The sequence below is a fragment of the Ochlerotatus camptorhynchus genome, unplaced genomic scaffold (assembly GCF_037179485.1).
Source record: "Ochlerotatus camptorhynchus isolate MF236.1 unplaced genomic scaffold, CSIRO-AGI_Acam_v1.1 ptg000193l, whole genome shotgun sequence".
NCBI lineage: Eukaryota > Metazoa > Arthropoda > Insecta > Diptera > Culicidae > Ochlerotatus > Ochlerotatus camptorhynchus.
In genome coordinates this window covers 9,899,509-9,924,859 of record NW_027040683.1, presented here as the reverse complement: position 1 = coordinate 9,924,859, position 25,351 = coordinate 9,899,509, and the positions used below count along the sequence as shown (strand labels likewise).

General features: G+C 39.4%; 2 protein-coding genes across 5 annotated transcripts in view; one reads left to right on the top strand and one right to left on the bottom strand.

Annotated features, from left to right (window-relative positions):
* sgg (shaggy) overlaps positions 1-25,351 on the top strand; it is a 138,346-nt gene that overhangs the window by 30,864 nt on the left and 82,131 nt on the right. For all 3 annotated transcript variants that reach the window (XM_065223597.1, XM_065223599.1, XM_065223598.1), the window contains one exon: positions 12,566-12,756. In XM_065223597.1, coding sequence (XP_065079669.1) covers positions 12,566-12,756 — 191 coding nt within the window. The remainder of the gene's footprint in view (positions 1-12,565; positions 12,757-25,351) is intronic.
* On the bottom strand, positions 18,120-21,699 carry LOC135702458 (uncharacterized). 2 transcript variants are annotated; one of them, XM_065223490.1, is made up of 2 exons: positions 20,050-21,699; positions 18,120-19,983 (listed from the first exon to the last, which is right to left on the bottom strand). In XM_065223490.1, exons 1-2 carry the CDS (start codon positions 21,688-21,690, stop codon positions 18,334-18,336), a joined length of 3,291 nt encoding a protein of 1,096 aa, XP_065079562.1. In that variant the 5' UTR covers positions 21,691-21,699; the 3' UTR covers positions 18,120-18,333. The 2 variants fall into 2 exon arrangements, with proteins under 2 accessions (XP_065079562.1, XP_065079563.1); XM_065223491.1 differs by having other exon boundaries at positions 18,120-18,582.

Below are 25,351 nucleotides of genomic sequence, written 5' to 3'. Positions count from 1 at the left end.
TTTTTGAGTGATTGCCAGACTGCCAAGCCGAAACTGTTTATTGTAAAACCTCACAGTCGAACACTCCAACACAATATATACCGAACTATTCAGTAATTTTTTACTTAACTGTTCCGTAAATGGAAATTTGTTGATCTTTTGTATTTTTTAGTTTTGTTTTTCGGTGAATTAAAATTTAAAGCTTTTTTTGGATTATTATTTGCGAGCTTTTATTTAATAGTAAAAATATATTATGAAATAACATATATTGCTCGCTGGAGTGTTCTTTTCGCAGGTGGCTGCTTTCATGGGAATGCCAGTACAGAAACATTGACTGGAACCTGATCCCGAAAGCACAAAATTCCTGGTTGTGTCTGAAGAGCAATCATAAAAATGGTAGAAATAAATGTAACAATGACCGTCTTTCGATTTGACAGTCTGGAATTATTTACAGAAGTTCGGTAAACGTTTCTGTAATGTGCGTTCGGTATTGTTAACCGAATTCGGCGTTTGCTTTTTTACAGTTCTACTGTACTATTTTTTTTACTGAATTCGTTAATAGAATAGCCAGATTACCGTCACTTCGGTAAAACATTACCGAAGGTTGGTAAAATTATTTTTGTTTACCGAAAAATCTGTAACATTCTTCATTTACCGATTATTTTCAGTAAAAAATTACCGAACAAGGAAAACGTCGCTGTGTGTGTACTATTATATCGCATCAGCACTACCAGCCCTAACATTGCCAAACTTCATCGTAACTGTTTCCACACCGACAGCTGTTCATGTCCACGAGGTTTATTCTATGGAGATTTTTGATAATTTATCAGGAATAGTTTCTCGGGATGACCCGTGTAGGAATCACTACACAGCAAAAAAATAATTTTGATATCACGTCAAAGTGGATGCACTACAATCATGTCGAAAATATGTTGTAATATTACTTGCTAAAAAGGACAAAATTATCATTAATACAATGCATGAACTGACATTACGCTACTTTTACTGCATTTGTTTATTTATGTGGTCATAAAAATTACATGAAATTTTCGACATGATTGTAGTGCATCCACTTTGATGTGATATCAAAATTATTTTTTTGCTGTGTAATTGAAAGCTAAACTGATGGTTCACTGTCACTTACACTTCCATCCATTTTGGATATGTTTAGAATATTCCAAGTGTAATGGTAATTGATGATACAAGCAAGATGATGGTCCATAACATCAATAAGAGTGCCATTAGTAATATTTTGTTGAGTAGATCTGATTTGATGTGGCAATGATAGATAACGAATTAGACAATGCGTAATTCGGGGTATCCGGAACCGGTTCTACGGTGGTTATAAGCAGGGTGTCCTTCCAACCGGGAAATCCGGGAAAAAATCGGAAATTCAGTTTTGCCGGACAACAACTGGGAAAAATGTGGGAAAACCCAAATTGCACCGGGAAAGATCAAATAAACTTATGCCAAGTAACAATTTCGGTTTTATGATAGTCTTTTAGGCCATAATGAAGATCAAATGAAGAATCCTTTAAACCTTTAAATTTGTAATGTTACTTGGAATCAATCAACTTTATATCACATACACTATCCTTTTGTTTACACATTTGTTTACAACTTTGAAAACTCTTGTAAACTCTATTATTTTCTCTCACTCGCAATCCGTTCGCACCCGGGACAAACGGTGATCATGTCGTAGTAAACTTTTAAAATTTCATTCGGTGTCATTGGAAGAAAAGTGTTTGAATTCTTTTGCTACAGTTTTCCGAGTGAAGTAGTTCTAGGCTGACCGAGACATATCCTGTTACGAAGCTAATTGAAGAAAGAGAAGCAGATTCATGCCATCTCAAACTCATTGCTTGCTCGATCATGCTTGTCATGCAAATGTTCGAAACCGGACACAATCAACGTACTAAAAAAATCACGCCAAAGTCATGAGTTCAAATCTCACCCGGATAAGTCACGAATGATCTAAGAGTGTTAAAGTGACTATAATTAAAAAAATCAAATGAACTATAGAAATTTTGCAAAACCCAATAAACCAAACTAATGATATTTTGGGACTTCACAAAGGTTTCTATCATTAAGTCGGTATACCTTGTACCTACAGAACTACATGATCAGATATTCGGGATGATTTGAATAATCCAACAATATTGATTTTAAACACAATAAAAATGTTTAAATGATGAGTCTCCGTGAGTGAATTGTAAAATGCTCAAAAATTTTAAACGTCGAACAAGATTTTGATTAACCTGTAAAATATCTCCAGGGCAATTTGGAGAATGATAAATATGTTGGTAACACATGTTTATATTCCCCAAAGTGTTATAGAACTTCAAGATCTTAACCCCAGAAAGATTTGACTGCGTTTCTCTTCCTCAGGTATTGGCTTATTTTTTTTTCAGACATACCAAAACAACATTTAGGCTAATTTTTTGCAGTAAGACTCTTTGATGTTATACGAACTGATGATTTCATGAAATTTTAGAGATTTAGATCAGCAGCATGTTAATTTTAATCTCATCTCATATTGTTTTTGCTACAATGTAGACGTATTTTACAGCAATTCTGCTGACAAAATTATATCATTATCTCTTAAGGGTTATTTTTGAACGCCTTTTTTTTTGTTTAAAGTAGGTTTTTTTAATAACCGGAAAAAATCGATTAAAATGAAATGTCACTTGATATGGTTAAAGCTACGGTTGCCATATGGCTCTATGGTTGTGTTTGAGTGCCATTGGTAATATTTTGTCGAGTAGATGTGTTATTTGATATGTCACTTGATATGATTCCGAAATTGCAATCTGGAATATCTGGAACTGGTTCTACGGTGGCCATATGGCTTTATGGATCTTGTTTTCAAAGCCGTTGGTCATATTTTGTCGAATATATGTGATTTGATGTGTCGCTTGATATGGTTATCAGAAATATAAAATTTGATCATATGAAGCCATAACCCGGAACATCCAGAATCAGTTCTACTGTGACCATGATGTGGTGTCGTTTTGCATGCTATTTATCATATTTCGTCGATTTTTTTTCCTCTGTTCGGGACCTAACACTACTGCGACCAGTAAATTGATCTATTGTAGTATATCCCGTGTCCTTAGTTTAGTGCATGTCGTATTACTCCATCACTATTGAGAAATGATGAAGTATTCGATTTTTTTACAGTTGCCACTCTTGCATTTATTGCAAGGATCCGACTCTAATTGAAAGGTCCCGCTATTTATACCCTTCGGAGTGTTGAAACACCCTCCAAAGGCGCGCCCCTTTGTCAGTCAAAATTGGATTCCTTAGCAACAAAATTAAGGTATGACACCGATAATGACCATGCATCACTTCAAACTAGGGAACAACGAATAGAAGATTAGGAATCACATAGATGAAGACAACTAACTCATTTTTTTTCTTGTATCAAGATCATCCTCGGTAGACAAAGCCGAGTCTTGTCACTATCAACAAGGCATAAAAAGTAACAAGGACTAAGATGTGTTCCTTGGATTACTGAAAAATCCTGGTCCCTTAGTTTGAAGTAGTCAGGACTAGGAATCGGTAGTAGATCTTACATCCCGTAACGTACCACGAAAAGGTGATCTACCCACGTTACGGGGCAGTTCGTCGTAACTTCGTCGAGTTGATGTGATTTAATATGTCGCTTGATATGGTTATGAAAGGTATCAAATTCGACCATGTGGAACCATGATAGAACTATATCTAGAACTGGATCTACGGTGACCATATGGCTCCGTGATTGTTTTTTTTTTTGAGTATCATTGGTCATATTTCGGTGAGTAGATGTGATTTAATATGTCGCTTGATATGGTTATGAGACATATCAAATAATCCGGAATATCCAGAATCAGTTCTACGGTGGCCATAAACAATCATCCATACAAATATATTACAGGGGGACATAAACATGCATGTTGTTTTGAGTGCCATTGGTCATATTTCGTTGATTTGATACGTTGCTTGATATGGTTATGAGAGTTATCAAATTTGACCATATGTTACCATAATCCGGAATATTCGAACCCGGTTCTACGGTCATCATATGGCTCTATGGTTATCATTTTGACCGTCATTGGTCATATTTCATCTAGTAGATGTGATTTGATATGTCGCATGATATGGTTATGGTAAATCATTAATTTGGCCATATCGAACCATAATCCGATACATCCCGAACCGATTCCATGGTACGCAGTTGGTCTTATGCATGTTCACTGTCAGTTTTCTGAATTGAAATCTTCGAGAAATTATAATGTTAAGAGATACAAAAAGAATTTCTTCAGCAAAGTAGCTTGAGATCAGCTACAACTTTGCTCAAGAACATGCGTCTTTACTATAAAAAATAAAAATAAATGTTGATAATTTGAGAACCACCCTAATTTTACAAACTTCCAAAAGAAGGAGCTTTTTAAGTTGATAAAGTTCACAGACGACATTAAACCTCTAAAACTTAAGACTGCACGGGACTTTTATCTTGCTAAATTCCCATCCTGAACCTTCGTGCATTCTGCTTGTCACAGGATCAAGCATTGGTTGGCATAAAAAGCTCTCAATTAATGACAGTGGAAGTGCATCTAGAACACTAAGTTGAGAGCCGGCAACGCTCGCTGCAGTACAGTACAGTACGCTACAAACCTAGAATAAAGTTTGGAAACCGCTGCTTTGAAGGTCATGGTATCCTGAAGTAGGTTGTGACGAGCTGAAATGTTTGACATGGCAACATAATCGCAGTCAGATTCACTGAAACAATGGTCACCGCGATGGTGCCATGAATCGTTGCAAAACTCGAAAGTGACAATAGCCCTAAACCAAGTAGTAATTATACGCCAATCACCGGAACCGTTATCAGCGGGGTCGTGATTTTCGCGTATATTGTCGGCTGATTGTGATCAGTTCAATATGCTGGTACGACTTCCAATGTACAATTCGTGTATACACACACACAAGTTGACCGCAACTGTTGAGCATGGGGGCGGACAAGACCACGGAGCTTACGCGAGTTCCAGCTGCAATTGTCAAGGTTGTTGCACTTTGATAGAGGCGATCTACCACATGTGTGCGAAGGCTTTGATACGGTTCACTTGAGTTGACTAGAGTGCTAGAGTACAGATAGAGACAGCACGGATTCTAATAGCTTACAGGCTCTATTTGTGTAGCTGCGCTAGAAGTGATTTGTTGAGCGGAATGATTTATTTTAAAAGTTTCAAGTAGCCGACGACGACGTGGTGTCCCGTCCAGTCGTAAGGAAACCGTGTTTTGCCACAGATAATTCCGGGTAAATGTTTTATCTACTTTCCACTGCAAACAGATGTATATTCGAGAAATGTTTGCTTTATCTCGATATTATTTGAATGTCAGTTAATGACATTATAATTACCGCTCGCAGCGTGAGTTGCATTGGACAGTCTCACCACTACCACTATCAAAGCGGTTCATCAATTTGCATGTGAATACCTCGCCTGCGGTAATAATTCTGTGTGCTATCATCGCCATTCACGTGGCGGCGAACGTCGACGAAAATTTCCATAATCTGTAGAACATGCTGTAGCGAACCGAACTGAATCGAGGATCGTTTTTCCTTCCGTTCTACCCTCCTCGGCAGGCACAAGCTCATTAGCTTCTATGAATCATTAATCTTTGGCGATGGCCACATTTCCGACACTCCTACACGATGGAATCTACCTCGCTTACATTGTACGAGTCTCTCTTTAGTGTGCTTCCGTCTGCTACCATAACATGACCCATATTATGACGTGGAATCCTTGCTTACGAATGGAAATAACATCCACACCGGTCAACTTTGGCGTAGGGGTGTGCCTGCCAACTGCAAAAGAATCTTTCCGGGAGGTTTACTCATAACTATGTGCGTCAGGGCAAGATGTATTGTTTTTGACTATGTCCAAAACAGACAAATTTTGAAAATCTCTTTAAACTTAAAGACAAACTCTGATTCTGTCTCAATCAGTTTGGCATCAGAAACAGTACTTGTTATTGCAACATTGAACCCCTTTTTCTTGTGATATCTGAGCTTAAACTAGGGAAATGGGAACGGGGAACGCGGAATGAGGCCATGTTGTTTGAAACACACACAAAACAAGACGAAGGATGGGTAAATGTTTCCGTTCCGCAGCTTTCGAATGCACAAACAAATTACTATCGGGGACAAGTGCAGCAGCTGCTGTTGTTTGAAATCTGATAAGACCCATCAACAAGCGTATGGTAATATCGGTGTGAGTGTAATCAATCCGGATAGTGAATGGCGTCAACTTGTTTGTATGTCTTCGACTGTAATCAATCGGGTTCGATTAGTGCACTTCGCGTGTAATTTTCTATGACGTATGACTTTACGAAATGTATTGAACTGAAGTTCAAGTGACCTCTCTCCCTCGTAACCTTAGAACAATCAACAGATACCCCACACCACATCCACCGGCCAACGAGTAAATATTTGCAAAAAGCGCTTCCGAGCCGGTAGACCTACTTGTTGATTAAAATAATTCGTTGTTGTTTACAAGGTATATTTAGAGCAGCAGCTGGAAACAACAAACATCTCATCTCGAGCTCGTAAAATTTCGGTCCGCTGTAACTAACGCCACGACCACGAAGATAACGCCACCAGCTGAAAACGACTTTCATTTGCACATATTAAAGTTCGGAACGTTTTCCTGGTTGTCGCGTTGTGACGCCGCGGATTATAATTGGCCCTGTTTTGTTCGAGTTTACGTGTCCTCACGGTAGACAACATGCGCAAAATACAGATCGTGCGTCATTCGCCGCTGATCGCCGTTGAAGCGCTACCGAGGCCGAATTGTTGTGATAAATAAAGTTTGTTTTTTTTTGCGCAGAATCTACCGTAAACTTCCATAAATCGGCACAGCGCTTGATTTCGCGTATTTCGCCAGAATTTTGCAGTATATTTCGATTTTATCTAAATTTATATTTATCCCATACACAAGTTGATAACACCTACCTACATGTTTAACTGAATACACAAATTATAATTATTTTGGAAACTTTAAAATGCGCAAATTATGGCTCTTTACGGTACTATACCAACAACAAAATACGTAAAGAGTGAGACGTAATGATGATTGGCTACGAATGATCACAAGTAGTAGGTATTGCAGTGCCACTGACATAATGGTGATGAAGCTCAGGAAATATCAACCCAAGCAACAATACATACAAAAGCAGAAGTTTCTGTTTATTGACGTATGCAGAACATTAATTAATTAAGTGAAAAATACATACTTGGTTTTAATTAATTTATGCACGGACATCGACGGGAGGAGTCTAATAAAGCAACTTAATGGTCATGTGAGATGCTTTTAAAATCAGTCATTTCGTCGAAGGTCGTTTCGCCGAACGTTATTTAGCCGAACAGGTAATTTCACGTACAAGGTGTCCAATGAACCGGGAATTAACCGGGAATCGAAAACATAATCAGGAACAGTTTTCTAACACCAAGATTTTGAAATTAGTTCACAATCATAGACTCACTCAGAATCTTAAGAATTTTTGTTAATCCTGGATCTTGAATTTCTGTGCATGACTTCTTGAACATTTGTTTACCATTGGCGAAGATTTGTTGAAAATCTCTTGATATGTTATTTAAAATTTAGAAAAGTATTCCGTCAAAATTTCTGTGGATTTCACCTCAGAATTCTATGGGAATTTTCTTCATTAGTTGCTTGAAATTCTTCTCAAAATGCCCTAGAGATTATCTCATGTGATTTTCTTGGAATTTTCTTGAACATCTCCTTTGAATTCCCTTAGATATTTCTTCTGAATCCACTGGAACACTACTCAGGGATTATTTCAAAATGTCTAGTCCCATAATCATGAACAGTTTTTTAACACCAAGATTAAGAAATTTGTTCACAATCGTAGACTCACTCAAAATATTGAGAATTTTTGTTAATCATCGTTCTTGAATTTCTGTGCATGACATCTCGAACATTTGTTTACAATTTTCTTGGAAGATTAAAATTAAAAATTTTTTGAAATTCACCCAAATTCTATAGGAATTTTCTTAAGAATTTGCTTGAAATGCTTGTGCCCTAGAGATTATCTCTTGTGGTTTTCTTGGAATTCTCTTGAACATCTCCTTTGAATTCCCTTAGATATTTCTTCAGAATCCACTGGAACGCTACTCAGAGATTATTTCAAAATGTCTTGTCCCATAATCATGAACAGTTTTTTTAACACCAAGATTTAGAAATTTAATCACAATCGTAGACTCACTCAGAATCTTTAAAAGTTTTGTTAATCCTGGATCTTGATTTTCTGTGCATGACTTCTTGAAAATTTGTGTACAATTCGCTTGGAAGATTCGTCGAAAATCTCTTGGTAGGTATGTTATTTAAAATTTAGAAAAGTATTCTGTCAACATTTCTGTGGATTTCACCTTAGAATTCTATGGGAATTTTCTTCATTAGTTGCTTGAAATTCTTCTCAAAATGCCCTAGAGATTATCTTTTGTGATTTTCTTGGAATTCTGTTGAACATCTCCTTGGAATTCCCTTAGATATTTCTTCAGAATCTAGTGGAACACTACTCAGAGATTATTTCGAAATGTCTAGTCCCATAAACATGAACAGTTTTCTATCACCAAGATTTTGAAATTTGTTCACAATCGTAGACTCACTCAAAATATTGAGATTTTTTGATAATCCTCGATCTTGAATTTCTGTGCAAGACATCTTGACAATTTGCTTGGAAGATTAAAATTTAGAAAAGTATTCTCGCAAAATTTCTTTAGATTTCACCTCAAATTCTACTGGAATTTTTTCTCAGAATTTGCTTGAAATGCTTGTGCCCTAGAGATTAGAGATTGTGATTTTCTTGGAATTCTCTTCAACATCTCCTTCGAATTCCCTTCGATATTTCTTCAGAATCCACTGGAACACTACTCACTACTCGCAAATTTTCTTTGGATTTCACATCAAATTCTATTGTAATTTTCTTCGGAATTTACTTGAAATTTTTCTGTCTTAAAGATTATCTCTTGTGATTTTCTTGGAATTCTCTTGAACATCTCCTTTGAATTCCCTTAGATATTTCTTCAGAGTCCACTGGAACACTACTCAGAGATTATTTAAAAATATCTAGTCCCATAAACATGAACAGTTTTCTATCACCAAGATTTAGAAATTTAATCACAATCGTAGACTCACTCAGAATCTTTAGAAGTTTTGTTAATCCTGGATCTTGATTTTTTGTGCATAACTTCTTGAAAATTTGTGTACAATTCGCTTGGAAGATTCGTCGAAATTCTTTTGGTGGGTATGTCATTTAAAATTTAGAAAAGTATTCTGACAAAATTTCTGTGGATTTCACCTCAGAATTCTATGGTAACTTTCTTCATTATTTGCTTGAAACTCTTCTCAAAATGTCCTAGAGATTATCTCTTGTGATTTCTCTTGGAATTCTCTTGAACATTTCCTTTGAATTCCCTCAAATATTTCTTCAGAATCCACTGTAATACTATTCATAGATGCCGGCGCCGGTGGTGTAGTGGTAAGCGTGACTGCTTTCTAACACCCCGATGGGTCTGGGTTCAATCCCAGCCGAGGTCGGTGGGATTTTTCTGAGGCATAAAAATCTCTGGTCACGTCTTCCTTCGGAAGGGAAGTAAAGCCGTTGGTCCCGGCCCATGTGTGTTGTGAACGAGTACGATATCCTACGCAGGTGTGGAAGCTGCCTTCCTGCACATTCGATTGCCGTCAATGGATGGCAATCGATGTCCGTCGGTGATTGGCACTAGATTGCGGAACAGAGACCGACGTTAAATAAAGGAAAGAACTATTCATAGATTATTTCGAAATGTCTAGCCCAATAATCATGAACAGTTTTCTAACACCAAGATATTTAAATTTGTTCACAATCATAGACTCACTAAGAATTTTGAGTATTGTTGATAATCCTGGATCTTGAATTTCTGTGCATGACATCTTGAAATTTTTTATCAGAATTCACTTAGAAGATTCGTCGAAAATCTGTTGGTATGTCATTTAAAATTTAGAAAAGTTTTCTAGCAAATTTTATTTGGATTTCACCTAAGAATTCTATTTGTATTTTCTTTACAATTTGCTTGAAATGCTTGTGCCCTAGAGATTATCTCTTGTGATTTTCTTGGAATTCTCTTGAAAATCCCCTTGGAATTCCCTTAGATATTTCTCTGGGACCCTAGCTTGAATTTCGGCAACCTCTCCATATATTTTCTCTTTAAATGATTAATTGATCAACATTTAAATGATTGTGAGCCGTAGGTCTGGCATAATTTCAGGATTGTAGTCATTTCATCATTAAGTTCAATGTTCATCAATGTTCTGTAAAATCCCTTCCAATTTGCTTTAGAGTTCCCTGAAATTCTTCTCATAATCCCCATAATAGTCTCTTGAAAACTACCTTGGAATTCACCTTTAGCGTGTCTTATCATTTTCTTGAAATACCTCTTAAAATTACCCGAAATTTTTATTCAAATTTCATGATAATTCTCCCTCAATTCCTTTAGAATTTGGCAAGTTACGAAATAGAAAGAAATTCCCAAATACCATTGAAACTTGCAACAAGCGTCCTGCAATAGTACGCCCGGCGAGTAAAGTGCTACTGGCAAACGTTTTCGATTTTCCTTTTATGCTTAGTCATAGCGGAACAAGAACAGCTAAACTACCATTCAGTAGTAAGCAGCAGAGTCTGGTCAGTTCCATGAAATAGTTATGATGTGTAATTCCTTTTTCGACCTCAGGAATGGCAAATAATCACAAAGCTTTGATTCACCTTCACCTCAGACAAAGTCGTGAGTGCGACGACCATGACTTTGAACTACCTACGAAAGGAAAAACAATCCTTAATTAAGACGCATCCTGTATTTATGATTTTCGACTTTCAATGCAGTTCGAGTTATTTGTGCAAAGAAAGGGAAGGTCGGTGCTTATTTTTTTGTGGGCGCATATAGCCATATTCAGTTTGAATCGGTTCGCACAAGAAACGGGAAGTGATTTTTACTTGTTTACTGGCTGAATCCGGGTTGGACCGCACACGCGCTCGCGGATATCGTTCTCCCAATAACAACAACACTGTCAGATACGTTAACCAATCGAGTTGTCATGGCAGTAATAGAATAATTTGCTTCAATCCTTCGAATGCAGTTTGATATATACTAAGCGATCGACATTCACATGACAGGCGTCGTCGACGACGGGAATGGGGTCCAGAGTTAAGTGCGGTTAATTGATGGAATTAATTATAATGGTGAATGTGTGATTGAACGGGCACGCTAATAGTTGGAGCCGTTTATGGCATCTGGTGATAGTGGGAGGTGGACCGAGTCAAGTGGCTGCGTTTTGGATAGGTCATTAGTTATGGAAATTTCGTTGAATTATCGATTAGTCAATTGCTCAATTCTCTATGCAAAAGTTCACAGCGTACTATTTCATTCCTAATCATTGTAATGCCTAAAATACTTCCTAGTACATTCAACAGTTAGCTCAATCAATTGGGATTTAAAAAACTCACTCTGCACAACATTCACGGATATAGTGAACAAGTCTTAAACACCAAATTATAAGGCTATACCGAAAATTACCTTCTCATTCTCTGTCGTCAATCTCCGTCGTTACGACGGACACACGTCCGAAGATTGTTGGCATAATGACACTGCCAGATCATCGTAACTTTTTTTTCCTTTAGAACCATGTCAACCACCGATGTCTCGTGCGGTGACACCCGCTGACAGCCCCCACAGAGGCAGAGGGATTCACCCAATTTTATGAATATTGAATTTGGGCTAACCTGACTCCCTCCTCCATCAAGTCGACGCCGAAATGGCAGCAAAAAAACATCTACCCTGACTTTAACTTTGCTGCAATGATGGTGCAATGTTTCGTCGTCGCCAGCTTCTTGTCTGCCTTTAGAGATTTGCGAAGAATTTAAGATCCCAGCTGGAGCAGCGAGCCACGGCAACGTGAGTTGTGATATTTTATCGTCAATTCGCTCTCGTGGCGTCGTCATACACGCGTGCACACATACACACAGAAACACACGGTTCCATGAAGCTCACCAAAAATAATCTACTGCCGACCCGCTTTCCATTGATCCTGCACGCCGGATCGGAAATTCCTTATAATCCTACTAATGAGAGCGTTGGAAGGATTTTTTTTCGTTCCCTCTTGTGAAAGATTCTCCACCTTGGCGTGGCTCCTAAAAGTCGTAATTCCACGGAAATCTCGAATCCCTTGGGTAGCTAGCAACACAAACGAAAGCCTAACAGAAGCCGACCCAATAAATCCTATAAAGCACGACGCAGTAGGAACCTCGACCCAAGAATTATCGACGTCGTTGATAAGCATAAGAACGCAATTCATGTATTTTTAGATCGAATTTGACTCTACAGCTTTCTCGTGTTTTCGATCAATATAGCCTAGCTAGCTGGCAACAACCAGCGACGGCATCGACCTTAATTTAATAACTCAGCAAAATTTGCACGCGCCCTAATTTAATCACCCGATTTTTTCTCTCTTCCTCTCTTCCAACCTTTTCGAAACTCGAAACATAAACGCAGGTAAAGATGGTTCCAAAGTGACAACGGTTGTGGCAACAGCCGGCCAAGGACCAGACAGACCACAGGAAGTATCATACACAGATACGAAGGTGATCGGCAATGGAAGCTTCGGCGTTGTCTTCCAGGCGACGCTCTGTGATACGGGCGAGCTAGTCGCAATCAAGAAGGTGTTACAGGACAAAAGATTTAAGGTGAGTGGAATTGATTTGGCCCTATAAATGGTTTTCTTAATTAATAGAATACAATAAAGTCGAAATCAAGCTCCAATTACATTGGTCAAGTAGTAAGGTTTCAAAGTCGATGGTTAAACAATTTGGGGGTTATGCCATTCAGACCAGACGATTGTCACAAAATGATCAGAGAACAGCGATGCCAGATGGTTTTCTAAAATGTCTTCAACGCGATTGGAAAAAATATCTTCAAATGTCTTCATCGCTACTTTTTCACTTTGTGAGGTGGGGGTGGAATCCAGATGTGGCAAGAGTGAACTGCTGATTTTTGCTATGGGACTTGTCATTATTATTATCCTTGAGCGGCAGTTCAAAATACAGAAATTACATGACTTTTGAAAGATTAGTTTTGAGTCGAAATGGTCTCTGGATATGTGAGGCCACACGGCCAATGAGAACGACCAAGATTTGAGTTTAGTTTACTCATAATCGCCAAAAGTGTTGAAACCCAGCGTTGAGTAAATTTATCTCATGTTTTACGGTGAAAAGCATCAAATATCTTCCGGAAAAAGAGGATAATTGACGAGAATTTTACTCAGTCTAGGAGTAGTACTAATACACTGATTGAATCCATTTTTTATTTTTCTCATATTCGGGAATTTTTTTCCTGGAAAACATAAGGCAAATTTACTCTTCCCTGAGCTCCTGCAATTTAAGTGATTTATGAGTAAACTAAACTCAAATTTGGGTTGTTCTCATTGGCCGTGCAAATAACAAAAGAAAAAGAATTTCAGACCCGTCCTTCTCTCATTTTTTATGAAACTTGATGCATGATTGTTTGTTATGGGCAATCATTCATATTTGAGCTAAATCTCGGCCATTTTGATTCTTTCAATGACGTATTCGATATATTTAAATAATTCATAACAAGAATCCGTCAATTCCAACCAAAATAACGTGTGAGACAATTTCATAGGAAAAGATATAGTCTGTCCTCGAAAAATTTACACAGTAATTTTAGACGCAGGGCTACGGGATGTAATGTCAGCCTAGCCCTCACTTTGGACCTATCAAGCAAATAACTCATTAATTCAGCACTAATACATAATAGTAATGGAAAACTAATATCACATTTGCTGTAAAATGGTAGGATTTACTCATATTTGTCAAATGAAGGGTACATCAAATTGAGTAAACAAAGTTTAGACTAGAAAACATCGACGTGAATCCGAACGATGTTGTTCATTTGTCATCTTGTCGGTTGCAACTTTGTTTGCTCAATTTTCGGTAGCCCTACTTTTGATGGATATGAGTAGATCCTACTCAAATTTGGGTTGTTTTGATATAACGTGCAGTCAATCCTCCTTTCAAAACAAACTTCACGGCAAATGAGACTGACTCATATTTGAGTACCGTTCACTCAAACTCTTGCAAAAACGTAGATCACTCGTAGAATGAGTAATTTTTTTTTTCAATTATGATTAAATGTCACTCATATTTGATTGAAATTTACTCATTTGAGTAAGAATTTACTCATTCTATGAGTGACTTCCGTTTTTAGAAATTTGAGTGATCGGGATTCAAATATAAGTCATCATTTACTTCGAAAAACTATTAAACCGAACAATGCATTAGGTCGTAAGTAGCATTGAACGATTCTCCTCGTCGACTTTCTATTTCGTTAATAACTTGGCTACAAATCCGTTTCTTGTCGTGTTTGCTGTATTAGATGCTATATAATAGCTTCTTTTATCGAACTATGTGTTGGAAATAGCTTAAAGAGTATATACATGGCCGTGGGGATGCAAAGATAAAATCTACTAAGATAATCTGTCAATGTTACTTAGGAGCTAATGCGTGGTTACGTATGAATGATAAAGAGTGAAAAAGAAGCGCGATTTCACATGCCGATCCTTTTGTGGATCGAGGTTCATCTTCGATAGGACGAAGTTGCATCCATTTATACACCCAATTTGAGTACATCAGATCGACATTACATCCACATCCCTGGAATGTTTTCATGTTAAAATGCTGAAATTAAACAATTTTCAGTCGTGCCTAATCAATATGCCAATAATAAGAATATCTAAGCTTACATTTTAAGAGTGAAATATTTACTGCAGATCAATTATTACATAAGATACGGCATAACATCTAATGGAAGCCTTCATATTAGACCGAGGTTAGGGACATATACCCTATAAAGCTAAAATAAAGTGTTAAATACTTAAATAATAAAAAATACAATCCTTTAAATTTGTCGAACCTCTTAACGGAATCCCTTTATGAAGAGCTTTGAGTGTGTTGGTTTATTTCCTTTAAATTCCGTTATAATTGCTTATCTTTTGGCAGATACGCGTATTTCGTCTACTACTTACAGACTTCATCAGTTCCAAGTATTCAATACCACTGAAGAATCCATCTTTTATCTACGAGTTATATACTAATCAATAGGTACCGTAAAACGAGGTATCTTTGATAATGCGGGTAACTTTGATAGTATAATGTAAAGATTAAATTTACCCGCTGCGCTTTTTCCAAATTAGAAACATTGGTTCCATATTGTAGCTTATGGTATTTCCGTTGATATCGTATATAGTTTTTATTGAGTATGTCTTACATTTTTTACAAAAATATTAAAAACAATTTTCGTGTTTTTCGCCTGTTTGAAAAACCACTCAAACCATCACTTATGAAATGTGTTTCCGATATAGCCATCACAAATTCGATGTTGTATTCTTATTGTTTATGATGTTTTCCGATTAAATACTCATTCGAAGTTTCAAATTTAAAGAACTAAATTGTTTGAGTTTCACCCATTTTTTCTACATTCTTCGAGCCTTATCAAAGTAACCCCAAATCAAAAACTGAAGTAAGGTCAGAAAACTAAAAAAAAAAGTGCAAATGCTTTAATTTCCGTTAAACATATTACTAACGAATCATAAACTAACGAATGGATCCTCAGTACTTGTTTTAAAAATATAAAATTTGAAAAACATTTATTTGCTGAATATACTTTGAAAAACTATCAATGTTACCCCGTTTCACGGTACTAAAAACCAGCAGGTATCCACCCAAGTAACATTTTAAGTTTTATGAAATACTACAAAGCTACTATAAAACAACATTCATAAAACCCTGGTCAAGACTGCTTTGCCATTGATGCATCCACCAAAACCTCATTAATGCTAGAATCTGTCTAGTTGGCCCACCCTGGAGAAGGTTCTGAAGGGTATATTTCCGAAGCTCTTCAAGATTGATTCACTGCAAAATGGTTGTACGATAAACGCTAAGTACGCCAAGTAATTCCGATCTTCATCGATTCGCAAGGTCTGGAGAAGGCTGGTCTGTTTTCAGACTGTTTTGACAATGTTTTATGAATTTGAGGACCACGCTCACTTCACTCTTCTCCACCAGATGCTCGGTCGTTGATGGTACCTGTTCCGCCGGACGTGCTGGTTCTTCTAAAGAACTAAATTTTACTGAAATCGACTTCCCTTCGGTCGTTAGCATCGTTTGAATTTTTCCTCCAACTTCGTTTATCCATGACAAGGATATAAAGTTGGTTTTTATTCACTTCGAGGATCCATCCTTAAAATTCAATTTGTAAACAGAGGAGATTTTATGATACACTTTTAAAAGCCTAAAAGGCAACAATATATGCCTTTTGCTTTCATTTAAAACCTTATGCTTTTATGATTACTTTTATAATGATAGAACAGGTTTATAGAGTATTTTATCATGACATTAATAAAAAATTGCTAATGAAGTTTATGATTGATTTATAGAACAGTTTTTAGTTGAGAACTACTTTAAATTTAATTTTAAAACAAGACAGTTTTTGACTTCTCGCCAACTGTAAAAGGTTTTTAAAACAGCGAAAAGGTGAACTACTGAGCTGGAACGTTTTACTCTGTGAAATGCTGTATTTAAACTAAACGGATTATTCATTGCCATTATAACACCATCATAAATCAGAGTGGATGCCAAATGATTGCAGAATTGTTACTTGGGCACTGCCATGTCACAATTTACCTAGCCAGGTACCTACATTCAGTCTCCAACAGGTAGATGCATGTTACGATGCGTGGTTTTAGGTAGCATGCTAAAGAGTGTCGAGTATCCATTTCCTTAATTTTCAAAACAAATTTACTTACGCATCTGTTCAATTTCAGCTGGAATTTTACTCGTTGTCAGCATAAAGAGAAGAAAGAATCGTTTCACTTTTTACGAAAATCATAACAAAAACAATAATTGACAGCTATTAATTTCTACCTATGTGTGTGAATGCACTCGTGAATTAACACACACCATCATACACAGGTGCCACTTTTGCTCAGAAAAGGCGTTGCCGGTTCTGTCTACTGATTTTTGGCAGAGTTGCCAGTCTTCTTGATTTGTAGTCTTTGGTTTAGGGTTATATTAACGATTTTTTTTAATCCGTGTGGTTAATTTTCCCGGAAAATTTTAGTTGAAGTTTTCGGATTCTTAACTCATGAACCAAGCATTGTTGAAAGAACGTTGTGTATTGAAATATTAAGGAAATTATCCAACAATCCATAAAATATAATATTTATATTATGTTTACATATATGTTTTCCACGAAAATTTTCACAGTGGAGGAAAATCGCATGGAAAATCACGCAAAACCATTGCCAGAGTAAAAGTAATCATTTTTTCTAATGATTACTTTTTATCTTCAATAAATTTAAATTTAATATAAAAAATCCCCTTAGGACCCATCAAAATTTAAAATTTAAAAAAAAAACGTATCATCAGCTTATGATATTATTTTTTTAACTACAATGTGTGTCATTTTTTTAATAAGAAAAAAAATCTTTAGACCTGCATGCGAATAAAAAAAATAATCCAAATGTTGATATTTTACTTCTACTACATTTACTACATTTAAAGTGTCACATTTTAACATTTCGCTGACGCTTTTTAAAAGAAGATATCACTAGCAGCGTTCATTGATATTGAAGGAGCATTTGATAATGCATCTTATAACTGAAACGGGAAAAACAATATGTTGAAGCGTGGATTCGACAAAAGCATCTGTTCGGCCATGAACACAATGCAATCAGGTGTGGACTGGATCGGAACGCCAACAGTGTAGTAATGGCCCGAGGGTAATGTGCATCACGAAAGAAGAAAGATCTGGGGCCATGAAAAGGGCCGTTTGTGACACAATTACCACGGAACCGATGAAGGACACGGATGACCAGGATGGACTAGTGAAAGAAGTTCGTTGCTGCTCTACTTTGATTTATTGTTCTCTACAGGAAAGTGCTGCTCCTGAATGCAGCACCGCTGGGTACAGTTATTGCTGCTGCTAGTCTGCTTCCGGCTTCTTCTGTTACTGCTTCTGTATGTCACTTGTAGACTGCTGGTTTACTAATAAACGATACGCGTGAACAGGCCCGGTATATATACACACTCGCGACCCGACCAAACACCAATCACACGCGCCGTCGTAAGGAAAAAATATTCTTCTTCTTCTTTGCATGGAATGTTCTAGAAACAAATTGCGTCGTAGGAAATTTCACTTCTCGCTGGGAGCGTTTGATCGCGGACATACTCCCGCCCGTTGGAATATTATTCCAAATCATCTGAATGTTGTTGGTTATCGTCTTGCAGAGGAAGTGGTGCCAGCTTACTCACTGCTCGCCGATACACACCGGTCGTTGTCTTTACATCAGCAACCCGCACTACTCCATCCTTCCCTGTATAGACAGCTTTGATCCGTCCAAGTTTCCAAGCTTGTGATGGTTGATTATCTTCGACTAACAGAACTACAGTTCCAATTTCGATGTTAGGCTGCTTTTTGGTCCACTTTGCTCTTGACTGTAATGTTGAAAGATATTCGCGAGACCACTTGTTCCAAAAATGATCCCGGAGTTGGTTGAGGTACTGCCATCTCGATAAACGATTTGCAGGAACATTCAAATACGATGGTTTAGCAACCGGATCAAGTCCTCGACCGAGCATCAAATGAGACGGAGATATTGGTTGTGGGTCGTTTGGATCACTGGATGTAGCATAAAGTGGACGAGAGTTCACAATAGCTTCGATGTGTGTTAGCACGGTGCTGAACTCCTCGAATGTTAGGGTAGCGTTTCCCAGAGTCCGCGTGAGATGTGACTTGACAATCTTCACTCCGGCTTCCCATAGACCACCGAAGTTAGGCGATCTCGGCGGAATAAACTCCCATTCCACTTCACGGCTGATCAGGAAATCGTTGATTTTACTCCTTTCCATTTGGTCGTTGAACATTTTAAGTAATTGTCGAAGTTCCTTGGAGACGCCAACAAAATTTGTTGCGTTATCTGACAAGATCTTGCGAACCATACCTCGACGGTTAATGAAGCGATCGAGTGCGGCAAGGAACGCCTCCGACGTTAAGTCTGACACAAGCTCAAGATGGATTGCTTTTGATGTTAGGCAAACAAACAAAGCAATGTACGCCTTCACTACCTTCGGCTTGTGCCTACCTTCCTTTACGAATATGGGTCCGGCATAATCGATACCAGTTAACTCAAATGGTGCACTAATGGTAACTCGTGATTCCGGTAAAACGCCCATTGATGGCTGGATGATCAGTGGTTTTGCCCGGAAACACTTAATGCAATTGTGGATAACCTTACGAATGATAGATCTCGCATTTGTTATCCAGAATTTTTGTCGTACGGTTGCCAACAAACCGGATTGACCTTCATGGAGTCGGTCCTCGTGGAGCTTTTTGATAAGCATTTCTGTAACTGGATGTTTCTGGGGAAGCAACAGTTGATGTTTGGCATTGTAAGGCAACTTCGAGTTATGCAGGCGCCCCCCGACGCGCAACAGTCCGTCTTCGTCTATGAATGGATGCAACGTAGCAAGCTGCTTTGGTAGTTCACCACGCTGGATATACTGGATCTCTTTCTGTAGTTGACTCTGTTGCAGCATACGGATTATGAAATTCTCGGCCTTACGCATATCCTGAACAGTTAATGTATTGAATGGTTTCCTATTCTCCCGAGGAGTTCGGACTAAACGCAGGAATCGTACCACTTGTGCCAAAACACGTTGGAGCTTGTTAAATGAACTGAACCGTTCGAGCACAGGATCACAGGATTTCTGAACAACTGGGTTCGCGACAGCTGCCTCTTTCAGCTCAGGAATCTCATGTTCTGAAAGTTCTTCAATCTGCTCCGTCACATAGTCAGCTACAGTAAGGAAGGGTGATCCATTCCACCACAGGTCGCACTTCTTCAATTGGACTGGTTTCATTCCTCGAGATACAATATCTGCTGGGTTCTGATTGGTACTCACATAATTCCATTGATAATCTTCAGTCAAGCGGTTGATTTCGGCTACACGATTGCGAATGTACACTTGCAACCGATCCAAGGGTTTGTTGATCCAAGCCAGTACTATTTGGCTGTCACTCCACAGCTTCACTTGTCGACTCGAAACCTTCATCATCGGAACTACCTTTTCTACCAACCTAGCAAGCAATAAGGCGGCACTCAACTCCAATCTTGGAATGGTCATCGCACGGAGTGGGGCTACTTTGGATTTGCTGCACAGGAGGTGAGATACAGCTGATCCATTTTGTCGAATGCAACGGAGGTACAGACAGGCTCCGTATGCTGCCTGGGAAGCATCGGCCAATCCATGAACCTCTATGGCTTCTGGTTCTGGAATCACGATACACCTCGGAATCTCTATGTTGCTCAGTTCATCTAAGGATGTCTGGAACTCTTCCCATCGGTGAAGAATCTCACCATCAAGTGGATCATCCCATCCTACACTGCAGGCCCACAAACACTGCATTATCATTTTCGCTTCGACGATCACGGGAGCTAACAGTCCCAAGGGGTCGAAAATTTTTGCTATTTGGGATAGGACCGATCGCTTCGTCACTTGTTTACTATCTTCTACAGGATCAACTGCTACACGGAACAGGAACTGGTCTTTCTTCGGATCCCACAGGAGACCTAGAGCCTTGATGACTTGGTTGGCACTGGAATCCTGGATCGATACTAGGGTTTCACGATCTTCCTCAGGAATTCCATCTAGTACTTCCTCCGAATTGGAGCACCACTTTTTCACCGGAAATCCACCCTTCAGCATTAATTTTTCAAGGTCCTGACGTAGCTTCTTGGCTAGTTGAACTGTTTCTGCGCCAGACAAAATGTCATCCATATACGAGTCGTACAAGATTACCTCGGCCGCTTCTGGATGATTAGCTATCTCATCACGAGCTAACTGGATGAGTGACCTCACCGCAAGGAAGGAAGCTGCCGAAGTCCCATAAGTAACGGTCAGCAACTCCAGAACTTGTAGCGCTTCTGATGGACTACCACGCCAAAAGATTCGTTGGTACTGCGTTTGGGACGGATCTATAAGAATTTGCCTGTACATTTTCGAACCATCCACAGAGAAAACTATAATGTGGGTTCGAAAACGTAACACGATGGAAAACAAGTCACTTTGACTGTTCGAACCAGTCATCAGCACATCGTTCAGGGATAGACCACTTGCTTTCGCTGTCGCATCAAATACCACGCGCAATTTGGTGCTGCTACTCGATGGCTTCAGGACGCAATGGTGAGGCAAATAATATGTCTGGATACCTGCTGGATCTTCGTCCTCTTTTATCTCGCAACAATGACCAAGGGTTTTATATTCTTCGATGAAGGCTGCGTATTGAGTTTTCAGATCAGGATTTCTCGCCAATTTCTTTTCCAATAGCAGGAACCGTTTCAAGGCTAACGACCTGGAATCTCCTAGTTGGTTCACAGATTCACGAAAGGGTAGCTGGACCACAAATCTTCCATTTTCATCGCGACGGTAAGTTCGCTGATAATGTTCTTCGAAACGCTGCTCCTCGCTGGTCATAATAGCGGCTTCGGTAATTTCCTCCTGGTCGAAAAATCGTTGCATACACGCCTCCAAACCGTCAGTCATAGCAATGTTGGCACACACTGGATTATCTTCCTTTGGCTCCTCGTATGAACCGGCTACAACCCATCCGAACTGAGTCTCGTACAACGTCGGCAATCGATTGGACATCTTTATCTGACCTTGCATTAGGATGTGGAAAAATAATTCAGCTCCAATCAGCATGTCTATTTCACCTGGACTGCAGAATGAAGCATCAGCCAGTAGAATACCGGGAGGGATGTTCCAAGAATCAATGTTCACACGTGCAGACGGAATGGTGCCTGTCACCTTCGGAGTAACGAGACATTCGACGTTGGTGGCAAAATCACTACAGCTGGATGTCATTCGTACCACCACCTTGTGAGGGATATGGGATCTGCTACCTCCAACACCGATAACAGGTACATTGGTCGAATATTTTGGAAGTTTCAGCCGTTGCACAACATGTTCAGCAAGTAGATTTATCTGCGATCCGGAATCCATTAATGCTCGTACTTGTTGAGTTTGTCCGTTATTCGATGTCAAACACACCATCGCTGTCATCAGGAACACTTGCTTGTGTGGATAACCGCTGCTAGAACAGGTTGCATGCACAGGTTGCTCAACCGTTGGCGCTTTGTTCTCCTCGGGTACCTTTGGTGTTTCATTGGAAATCACTTCCGGCTTCTCACGCTGCTCAAAATGAACCAATGTGTGATGTTTCCTGGAGCACTTCGTACATGATTTGTTACTGGAACACACTGCACTGCGATGGCCTTTTCGTAGGCAGTTAAAACACAGGTTTACTTCCTTCACCTTAGCCACTCTCTGTTCTGTGGTCATCTTCTGGAATGTTGGACACTTATAGTTTTGATGTTGCTCTGAACAGAAGTCGCACGAATATAGTGATGTCACTGACGCTGGATGTGAAGTCTTGGATGGTATAAGCTTAGGGAACGATGTCTTCTGGGCCATCATCTTAATACTTGACGACTCTGGAGTACTCTTCTCACACCGTTCCAGGATAACGCAACGCTGCTTCAGAAAAACGATCGTTGGCTCGTATTCAGGGAGCTGTGTTTGATCGATGGAAGCTTCCCACAATTCACGGGTCTGGTCATCCAACGCTCGAGTCAACACAGTCACTACGAATAGCTCGGACATCCCAGTAAGCTGTTGGTTGAGCTTAACTAGATTCTCAACATGGCGGGAACACTCATCAACGAGGTTCCGGAGGTCCTTCGAAGACTTTTTCGTCATCTTTTTCAGATTCAGAAGGCCTAGAATATGCGATTCTAAGATCAGGCGTTGGTTGCCAAATCTTTCCTCCAGGATATCCCAGGCACGTTGGTAGTTATTGTTCTGCAAAGTTTCCAAGTCGATGGCACCAACTGCAATACCCTTCAAAGAATTCTCGAGATGATAGAGTTTCACTGCATCAGAATCCGTGGAATGACGCATTAGATCCTGAAACATAGCCTTGAATCTAGGCCATGCTTCGTACCGTCCATCAAACGTTGGTAAGGGTGTTCGAAAAGATTGCGGCTGAAGGATAACAGGTTGATTCGCCATTTGGTTCACTACAGATGACGATGACGGCATGGGCATGGCTGCATTCGCTCGGTTCTCCTTCTCAATGACATCGATCAACGTCTCGATCATGATAGAGGTTCCGTTGTACAGGTTCTCGAACTCTTCATACTTGTCTTCCTGGGTCTTGACACTATCTTCGGATACGGATGCGATGACCATATCGTGGTTATCGTTGTATTCCTTGTAGATTACTGCTAGGTTCTTGGCATGAACTCGGAGTTGCGGTAAAGATGGCCTTTCCCTGCTTTCCTTTGCTGCCGTTAACGCGTTGTGAATCCGTGTCAGCTTAGCCTTCACTTGGCCTCGCTTGTGGATCAGCAACTTCAATTCTTCCTGGATGCCCATCTTCTTGGTTGGTGGGTGGGGTAGCACAATGTTTCGAACTAAAAATCACTGTTAACCGACGGAATGATATTTCAGGTTTGTCGTGACGGTGGATAACGTTCTCAGAGAATCCGCTACGATTAAACCCGAACACACTGTCTCAAGGTGTCACGACGAAGGAATACGTACACTAAATTTCGCGACTAGACACCAACTCACACGGATATGGAAGCACACGAACCGACGCGTTTGTCGCCACGGAAGGATACTACGAACCGAGGTAACGGATACATACACTATGCGACGGTGGATACTGTACAATCGGATGCCTCCTACAATGGCACACTTGTCTTCGCACACACGCTGCCAGTGAGCGCTTCTACGCAGCACAATTTTCACTTCTACTCACCAAGTGATGATTACGTTGTCAATCACTGCTGTCCTACGCGCTGTCGGCGAATACTTTTTCGCAACAGTTTCGTATCTGGATTGAAGGACCAATTTATGTTCGGCCATGAACACAATGCAATCAGGTGTGGACTGGATCGGAACGCCAACAGTGTAGTAATGGCCCGAGGGTAATGTGCATCACGAAAGAAGAAAGATCTGGGGCCATGAAAAGGGCCGTTTGTGACACAATTACCACGGAACCGATGAAGGACACGGATGACCAGGATGGACTAGTGAAAGAAGTTCGTTGCTGCTCTACTTTGATTTATTGTTCTCTACAGGAAAGTGCTGCTCCTGAATGCAGCACCGCTGGGTACAGTTATTGCTGCTGCTAGTCTGCTTCCGGTTTCTTCTGTTACTGCTTCTGTATGTCACTTGTAGACTGCTGGTTTACTAATAAACGATACGCGTGAACAGGCCCGGTATATATACACACTCGCGACCCGACCAAACACCAATCACACGCGCCGTCGTAAGGAAAAAATATTCTTCTTCTTCTTTGCATGGAATGTTCTAGAAACAAATTGCGTCGTAGGAAATTTCACTTCTCGCTGGGAGCGTTTGATCGCGGACAGCATCGTTAGGTGGATTAATGAGATGCTTTCTAAAAGAGGAATCTCAGCATATCTTGGAAGCTCATCCATAACAGTTAGAGCTGTAAAAGGGTGTCCTCAAGGAGGTGTTCTTTTACCTCTTTTATGGTCTTTAATAGTTGACGAACTTCGCAAAAACTTAGAAGCAAAGGGCTTCGGGATAATTGGCTTTGCTGATGACATAGTCATAATAGTACGAGGAAAATTTGATAATGTCATTTCAAATAGAATGCAAACTGCTTTAAGTTGTGTCTCGTCGTGGTGCACTAAAGAAGGGTTAAATATAAGCCCTTCTAAAAGACCACTATTGTACCGTTCACACGGAAAAGCAAATTTTCTATAAATAACTTAAAATTGAAAGAAACTTTTTTAGATTTTGCACGAACAGTCAAGTATCTAGGAGTCATTCTTGACAGTAAACTTAACTGGAATTCACAAATAGAGCAGGTTGTTAATAAGGCAATAAATGCGCTTTGGATAAGTAAGAAAACTTTTGGTAGCAAAAATGATGCACTGGATTTATTTGACGACTGTAAGACCCAGAATATCCTACGCATCCTTGGTTTGGTGGCCGAAAACTAATGAAAAATCGGCTCAGAAGAAGCTGGGGAGACTGCAAAGACTTGCTACTCTCTCAATAACTGGTGCGATGAACAGCACACCGAGTATGGCACTAGATGCACTACTTTATCTGCTTCCGTTGCATCAATTCATCCAATTAGAAGCTGAAAGGAACGCTTTAAGGG